We start from the raw sequence: 9,293 nt of genomic DNA, 5'->3' as shown, positions 1-9,293 counted from the left end.
ACAAAATAAACAACATTGAAGACAAACCCATATTCATCTTCTTCTTCTTCTTCTTTTTCTACAACCAAAATTATCAATTTCTACCAAATAACTTTTGGAACAAGTGAAACAAAAACTTTACCTTGATAAAAGAAGAAGCAGCAGCGGCACCTATAGACGAGGGTGAAGAAGAAGATGACAAGAAAAGAGGAGAGATGAGAGACGTCCAAGTGAAGGAGATTAATTGAAGTGCGAGGGAGTTGTGGAGAGGAACGGTTTGGGAAGTTTTGAATATTGGGTGGGTGTTTTAGTATAAGGGGTGGGTGTTTTGGGTTTTTTTGTAGTTTGTAAAAGATTAAGAAGTTTTAAAAATTACATTTTGGACCCTAATCTTCTTAATCCCAAATTTAATTGGGTTTTGATGTGGGGTAGGCCCTACACGTCATCTTTAGTAATTTTAAGACTTTTTAGTCACCTAGAGTTAATTCTTCCGAGTAACTAAAATAAAATTTACCTAACTACAGGAACAACGACAACATAGTGTAATCCTGTAACAAATTTACCTAACAGCTTGTTTGGATGGTTGTTACGTGTTGTATTGTATTGTGTTGTTAGTTTAAATATAATATTTATTTTGATTGTTACTTTAATTTTATTGTATCGTATAGTTAAATCCATTATTATGTAAAGATGAAAAGTCTTATTTTATGTAACAACCGATTTGGTGTTATTGCGTCATTATCCTATTTATTTTTTCTCATTTTGTCTTTACTCATTATCTAATAATCATATTTTATCTCTTATTATACTTTTTTTTTATGATAACTCTACTTTGCACCCTAGTTTTTTATGGGTTTATCCTTCAAATACTTGATGTCTAACAATTATGTAACACGGAAAACAATACAAACACTGTATGCAAACCAACACAATACCATACATCATGAAACATTACATAACACCCATCCAAACACAGTGTAACTGAAGGACTAAAAATGCTATTGAACTCTAAAATTACTACTCCAAAATGAAATCATATAGGAGTGTAAGAGCCTATTTGGATGGGCTATGCCTATAAACTGTTTGCAGTTTACAAGCTAAAAAAATAAGTTGGGTAGTCTATTTTTTTTTTTTTGGCTTATAAGCTATTTTGCAGCTTATAAGCTGCTTTAGATAAGTTAATTCAAATGGGCCAAATTATTTTTTTAAGCTTATTTTAAGCACAAAATGACTTTAAGCTGACCAGTCAAACGCTCAAAAAAGCTGAAAAGAGCAACTTATAAGTAGGGGTGGGCATGGTATGGTAGATACCGATTACCATACCGAAACCGAAATTTTTTATACCGCGGTTTTGATATTATGGTATTTGGTACGGTATTTGGTATGCATTTTTAAAAAGTTTGGTATTCCGTACGGTATTCGGTATTCATCAAGAAAATACCGAAATATCGAATACCATACCGAAGTATATAATTACATATAAAATTCATATATCTTAGTATTATAATACTAACAAATATATAAACTAGTATTATTAGAAAACTAATTGTTTAAACGTTAGAACTTTGACTACTCTATCTTGATTTAAATGTCTTTTTTGTGTAATTGATTTACAAAGGGGATTGGTTGTACTTTCTATTGAATATTTTTACGTGTGTAAGGTGTTTAGTACATAATAATTGAGACGTTTTTTAAGTAGCGGAAGTCATAATTCTCCACGATATGAGTATATGTAAGTCGAAGTCGTACAAACTATGGTACCGATTTACCGTACCGTAAAATACCGAAACCGAACTTTAAAATAACGAACCATACCGAACTAATTTAGTACGGTAATGGTATAGTATTTTTAGAAACTAAAAACCGAAATTATCGTACCGAACTTTCAAATACCGAACCACACCGTACCATGTCCATCGCTACCTATAAGCAACTTATAAGTCAATCCAAGCGGCCTCTAAGTTCCAAATAGTAAAAGAAAAAATTGCAATCGGACGGGGACTTTGCCTTTTTTCGGTCCACCCACTACAGTCTTCAAAGTCAATTCGGCAAAAGCAAAAAAAAAAAAAAAAAAAAAAAAAAAAAATTCACTTTTATACTGCAAATTTACGGTAAAAATAATTGAAAAAAGTTATTCTTGTTGGATGAGAGTAATTTATTCAGAAGAATAAGAAAAGTAGTTGTTTTGATGTTGGAAAAAAGAAATGGAGAAAGTAATGAATATATTGAAGCCAAAAGCGAACCCTCAACAGCTATTAAGAGATTGGCAACATAGGCTCCGACAAGAGTGTCGGAATATTGAACGTCAAATCCGAGGTTAATTTCTTTTTTCTTTTCTTTCTCTTTATTTTTTCATAATCAAGAATGATAAGTTTTTTTTTATGGGGTTTGTTTAGTTTTTCATAATCAGGAAGGAAAAGGGTTTTTTGGGTGATTGTAAAAATTGATTTTTTATGTTGGGTTTCTTGAATTTTTCTGTTTTAAATCCGAGGTAAATTGTTTTTTTTCTTTCTGTTTAATATTTTATAATCAGGAAGGAAAGGGGTTTTTGGGTGATTGTAAAGTTTGATTTTTTTTTATGTTGGGTTTCTTGAATTTTTCATAATCAGGAAGTAAAAGGGTTTTTTGGATGATTGTAAAGTTTGATTCTTTTTTTTTTTTTTTGGGTGATTGGAAAGTTTGAATTTTTTTTGTTTCTGGGTTTTTTTGGGGATTGAAAGGTTGATATTTAATGTTGGGTTTGTGAAAATTTGGGATTTTGAGCAGATATACAAAGAGAGGAGAAGAATGTACAGAAAGCAATTAAAGAAGCAGCAAAGAGAAATGATATGGGTTCTGCCAAGGTGATTTTACTGCTCTCAGCTGAACTTTTTAATTTGGAAATCCTATCACATATTTTTTTTTTTTTTTTTGCTGGTGATGACTGTTTTTTGTTTTTTGTGCTTTGATTATCACATTATTTCATTGTTGTGATGCTATGTTCTGCTTTTCCTATCGCATTATTCGTTTTTGTTATTGCTTTCATTATTTCTCGTATCCTCCTTTTTCAAACTGCTGTGAAATGACTTACTTGAGCCAAGGGTCTATCGGAAATAACTTCTCTATTTCTACGAGGTAGGGGTAAGGTTTGCGTACGCTCTACCCTACCCTCCCCGGACCCCACTTGTGGGATTACACTGCATGTGTTGTTGTTGTTGTTCTGATGAGTGCTTTTTGTTGCCTGCTGATGCTAATCTTACTTATAAGGACTGTATACTGAGGAATAGTTTAAAGTAAGTGCTTATAGAAATTGTGCTACTTTGGAGCTAGGAGAATAAACTTAATGAGGTTTTAAAATAATTAGATGTAATTAAATTGCCTAAAGCATGGATCTTTTAGTTGTTTATACTTTTTATCCGGCATTTTTTTTAGGCACCACCTTCTTGCAGACTTGGCTCATAGTTTATTGATCTTGCTTATTAGTACTAGTTATTAGGTAGTGTTTCTCGTGCCTTTTAAGAGAAGTGAGATAATAGTGGAAAGTTTTCTTAGCATGTAGAAAATGTTGGAAACTATTAACTTTGAATATGTGTTGTTTTTTCTTAGTTGCTTGTTCATATTTTTAGTATTTAGGTTTTAATCTTAGGCATTTGCTAAAGGACTTTTTTTAATCTTAATCTTAGATTATGTTTTTCAAGCGTGTATGTTGAATTCAGACATTCAGTTTGATACTATATATTGTTATGAGACATATTTTGTTGTTTTTGGCATCCCATTGCTTATTCATATCAGAGCGTTGATCTTTTTATTGTAGTCACTTGCTAAAGAGATTGTGAGATCTCATAGAACTGTGAACCGATTATACGAGAATAAGGCGCAGTTGAATTCAATATCCATGCACCTTGGAGAAAGTGTCGGTATGGTCAAAGCCTTGCTTCACCTTTTATATATGTATCTGTCCTCCTTGTATATTCAGGAGTGTGCATTTGGTCCTCTAAGTTCTTGATGAGCAAGCTGTCTTGATAACAATTTGCATTCCTTTTCTGTCAATTCTTTAGCCTAACACTTAACAGTATTTAGCGACTAATGAGTTATGAACTTTTAGCCCTTACTGATATATAAAGTTCATGGGGACCAACATCATTTTCTATATCAGAACTCCAAAGAGAAAATCTTCAATCATCTTTTCTTGTCTGAAAGGAGAACTTTTTTGCCCCTGCTACCATATAATGAACTGTTTTTTTCCAGAATTCTTTTGTTTGCTAGATGTTGGAATGGATTTTTTCTTCTTCTGAAAAGTGGAATGGATTCTTAATAAATAAGTATATTATAAAAAATATGTACTATATAAAATTGGTGCTGGATTGTTTTAGTATGTGAAATATTTGATAGTAAACCGGCATGTCAAATGCTTTATACAGAGGAACTATGCGGCTTTTTTTTTTTTTTCGTCTAGGGAAATAAACATTCTATTCCTGGCCGAGATGACAAAACTTCTGGCTAATTTTGTCAAAAAGAAAATTTCTCTTCACATCTGTTAGTTTCGTCAGTGCTGGTAAGTGGTAATTCATGGGCTTAGTAAATAGTAAAGGCCTGGAAATTTTATTTATACTTTAAATCCTTTTAATGAAACAAAGTTTGGCTAGTGTCAAAGTTAAATAAACTAACCAATCAAATAAAAGTTGATTAGATTTTTATATTTTGTTTAGTCAATTAATTTCTTTACTCATTGAACTTCTAATTGGTTTTGCAGCCATTGCTCGCACAGTGGGACATTTGTCTAAGAGTGCTGAAGTCATGAAGCTCGTCAATAATCTTATGAAGGCTCCCGAAGTGGCTATGACAATGCAGGAATTTAGTAAAGAAATGACCAAGGTATATCTCTTTGGCTTTAGATTTTGAGCTTCAATGGTATTCTTGAGCTTTCCTCCTGGTTGGGGAATCACCTCTTAACCAGTTTAATACAGATTCTTAAATAGTGCATTATGCTTAGATGACATACGAGGCTATTCTTTCTCTGCTTGCTACGGCTCTCTTCTGCACTTGACTATATTTTCTCAAATGTAATTCCCAAGTTCGATCTGAGCATTAACGTTTCCGACCTATATTCAATCTCAAAATAAAAACTACTCCAAAAGAAAGAGTTCGACCACATAAATAGTTAATAACTAAGCCTGAGAAAACAAAAACTGCCTACAAAAAAATCCTCTTCTGGTAGGCTAGTGCGGCATGTTTTGCCAAAGGCTCAAGCCAAGTGCTCGCACTGTGTTGGTGTTGTTAGCATAGTTTGATTCTCGTGTCCCACTTTGTGCATTGCCTCAGAAGCCTCACCAGCTTGTCGCGCCTATGTTCAACGCGGGTGGACTTTATATTCCAGCTTGTTTTTCTCTGACCTGTTCACGCAATCCTTGTGCTTCTAACTATGATATTCTTTTCATGAATCTTCGAATAACTCTCTGAATAGTCCTATTTATATCTAAAAAGCCGTGAAGCTTCTTGATTTGCAATCCTTGGACGCTCATGGTCTTTGAATGAGTTAACAATGCTTTGGAGTTTGGACCCTTCAAATTCTTCCATAACTAGCCTCTAGGTACGAGCGTTGCGCGTGTACCCCATATCAATGAGTACACAATTTAAAAGAATCACATAAAAGTATTAATCTATGTGTTTGAGTTATACAACTACAACAACATACCCAGTGAAATCCCACAATGTGGGGTCTGGGGTGGGTAAAGTGTACGCGGACATTACCCCTATCTCGGAAGATAGGGAGGCTGTTTTCGAAAGACCCTTGGCTCAAGAGAAAACAAGACGAGAAAAGGTCAGATAAGCACAAACAATTCAAAGCAATATGAAAATGAAACTAACGAAAGCGAAAAAGTCATGATAAAGCAGTTTGAGAAAAAAAGCAGTAGCTACCACATATAAATAAGATAATCGAAGTACAAGAAATAACATATAGTAGCAAGAATCAAAGGACAATAGAATATAGATCAAAACTGTGACTACTAGTATGAAGGGATATGCGGGACTAACTACTAGCCTAATACCCTAATCTGAGTCCTCAATAACCTCCTATCTAAGGTCATGTCCTCGGTAAGCTGGAACTGCGCCATGTCCTATCTAAGCACCTCTCCCCGATACTTCTTCGGCCTACCTCTACCTCTTCTGAAACCGTCCATAGCCAACCTCTCACACCTCCGCACTGGGGCATCTGTGTCTGTCCTCTTCACATGCCCAAACCATCTCAGCCTCGCTTTTCGCATCTCGTCCTCCACCGATGCCACTCCCACCTTATCCCGGATATCTTCATTCCTAATCCTATCTCGCCTGGTGTGCCCACATATCCATCGCAAGATTCTCATTTCCGCAACTTTCATCTTTTGGACGTGAGAGTTCTTGACTGCCTAACACTCTACCCCGTACAACAAAGTTGGTCTCACAACCACTTTGTAGAACCTGCCTTAAGTTTTGGTGGCACCTTCTTATCACACAACACTCTTGAAGCGAGCCTCCATTTCATCCATCCTGCATTAATACGATGTGTGACATCATCGTCAATATCCCCGTTTCCTTGTATAGTAGACCCAAGATATTTGAAACTTCCTTTCTTTTGGATGGCTTTGGTACCAAGCCTCACTGACACGCCAGCCTCATGTGTCACCTCACTGAACTTGCTTTCCATGTACTCTGTCTTGGTCCTACTCAACTTGAACCCTTTAGATTTCAGAGTTTGTCTCCAAACCTCCAGCTTAGCGTTCACTCTGCTGCGGGTCTCGTCAATCAAGGCTATGTCATCCGGGAATAACATAAGCTTCTAAAAAGGATGAATGTTGATCCCATTTAGTTGGCTAAAAAGTAGGAAGAATTCCTGCCACATAAGTCCTCATATGCCTTATCGTGATTTCCAAGGACTTCTGTGGGAATATCTTATGAAAATTGTTGTTACTTCTATGACCTAATACTGAAAATAATCACGTAACACAAAATACTTTATCACAGTTCTTCAAAGATTTGTCAAATAACAGAAATTTAGACAATTGAATCTTTTTTCTTTAGAGATTTGAGAATGAGGTTGACCCCATAGCTCCTTTTTTTTTTTTAAAAGGTTCAAGGTGGTCAAATTTGGCACCCTATAGCTCCTAGGATGGCCTTAAAGTGTTTAGGGGAAGGGAGGGCATCTCTATGTGTACATATAGATACAAAAGTTAATGGTGGTCAAATTTGGCTCTCTAATATGCGAAAAGGATCAATTTTACCCTTTGTTATACTATTCGTACAAAAATACTCCTAACGTTTCCTAAGTGGTTCAAATTTACCCCTCTTTCGTTAGGGTTGTCCAAGGTGGATGCCCGATCTCATGTGGCACTACCATTTGATGAGGTGGACACCATTTGACATGCCACATTACCGCCCCGGCCCATTTTACTCCATTCCCTCTTCTTCTTTCACCACTAGCACCTCCTCCCTTCAATCACCATTGCCACCATCAAGACCACCGCTGTTTTCACCGTAGAATGGACCAAAAGGGGAGTCTGTGGCATGTCTAGCGGTTCACCGAAGAACGGACCGAAAGGGGTCCATGGCATGTCTAGCGGTTCTCCGAAGAATGGACCGAAAGGGGAGTCCGTGGCATGTCACATCCCCATCCCCCCCCCCCCCCCCCCCCCCCCCCCCAAACACCCCACACACACACCTCTTTTTTCCCTTCTCTCTCTCTCTCACACACACACATTTTCTTTTTACCTGGAAATTACCCGATCTCTTGTTATTGCAGGCTGGTGTCATGGAAGAAATGGTCAATGATGCGGTGGACAGTGCCCTGGATTCAGAAGACATGGAAGAGGAGATTGAAGAAGAAGTTGACAAGGTCTTGACTGCAATTGCTGGTGAGACTACTGCACAACTTCCTCAAGCAGTCCGAAAGGAGAAGTTAAAGCAACCGGCCGTAGAGGATGCAGAGGTATTTCCCTCTCATCTGTGAGTTTTATAGAACAATCTTTTGTATGATCAACCAAAACTAAAATGAATAATCATTGATTTGTTATTTATTGCAGGGTGCTGATGACGAGGAAGATTTGGAAGAACTAAGAGCACGTCTTGCTAAAGTTAGATCCTAAGTTATTTTTAAATTGACTTGCACTGCCACTAAGGCTTCAATGTAAATATGTTTTTATGTGAAGCGCAAACCTCTTCTATGGTCTGCCGAGCTGCATCTTTTATTTGGAAGAGAGGATAGTAGAGTACCTTCTGTACTAGTAGAATTAATACTCATGATATCATTGATTATCCAATGTGAGTTCTAATCTTTTTCTCTTCACCATGGTTTTCACTCTATGGAAAATGAAAAAATATGCTAACAACATCTCCTGCTATTTAGTAGAATTGGCTGTTCTGTATTTGCGGATTCGCTCTCTCTTAAATTGTAATTTTAATGCACTTATATTTTTGTGTCAAAAAATAGCATTAAAATAGCAAATTTTCTGATGTTCCAGTTTTTTCATAACTATTCGTATCCTTGCATGCTTCTGAAGTTTTCTTTGTATGTTCAATTTCTTTCCTTTCTCTCTTCACATACGCTGGCTCCAGGTGTTGCAGAGTTCTTGTTACTATTCCCGGTTGTCGTTTCATAGTGCAAAGAAGTACTTTCATCTTGTGAGTTAGTGTAGTTTTACGCACTTTCTTGTTAATAGACACTAATGATATTTCTTGGACTCGTCCATGTTCTGTGGAGTGTAATCTAGGTTTCTGGTGATTGCATTTATTATTGTTACAGTATCAGGATCTGCAAGTATTATTGTCATTAAAGATAATGTATTTGTAGTTAAAACATCTTTCTGTCCAACTAGAATTCCCGGCCAGAAAGATCCAAGATCTGAATGATAGGCTGGTCTAAAGTTGACAAGAATTTGCTTTGCTTTTCTCATTTCACAAAGTTGCAATCTTTACAGCTTCTTAATTGCTAAGTGCATGATTTTTAAGGCTTGATGTTGCTGTAAGTCTTGGTTTTTCTAGTGGATTACTGCAGGTGAATGGCTTGAAATGTGACTTCAGATTCAGCAGTCAATGTGAAACATGTTGCGATAAATATAGTCCAACTTTGATGATTGTTTTGTACGCCTCTATTAAAGAAAAAAAGAAAAACCAGGCCGAACTTCTAATCCGCCGTTTTTTTGATTCGACATAAATGGGAAACTATAGCTTATCGCTAAACTATTTCTCATAAGGTTTGTGTTGATAGTGAGCTCCTTTGACTAACATATTCCACTCCCCTTTAGTGGGTCGTCCTGTTCACATGGGTTCACGTGCTAAGGATCCACTAGAAAATGTTCTCT

General features: G+C 36.2%; 1 protein-coding gene across 1 annotated transcript; it reads left to right on the top strand.

Moving 5' to 3' along the window:
* The first annotated feature begins 1,971 nt into the window (after positions 1-1,971).
* Positions 1,972-8,278, top strand: LOC132600461 (vacuolar protein sorting-associated protein 24 homolog 1-like). Its single transcript, XM_060313641.1, has 6 exons — positions 1,972-2,295; positions 2,746-2,822; positions 3,773-3,875; positions 4,712-4,833; positions 7,736-7,921; positions 8,016-8,278. The coding sequence occupies exons 1-6, from the start codon at positions 2,184-2,186 to the stop codon at positions 8,076-8,078; spliced, it is 663 nt and encodes a 220-aa protein (XP_060169624.1). The 5' UTR covers positions 1,972-2,183; the 3' UTR covers positions 8,079-8,278.
* The last annotated feature ends 1,015 nt before the right edge of the window (positions 8,279-9,293 follow it).

This window comes from Lycium barbarum, chromosome 6 (assembly GCF_019175385.1).
Source record: "Lycium barbarum isolate Lr01 chromosome 6, ASM1917538v2, whole genome shotgun sequence".
NCBI lineage: Eukaryota > Viridiplantae > Streptophyta > Magnoliopsida > Solanales > Solanaceae > Lycium > Lycium barbarum.
The sequence above is the reverse complement of the archived record's forward strand: the minus strand, read 5'-3'. Positions and strand labels throughout refer to the sequence as shown.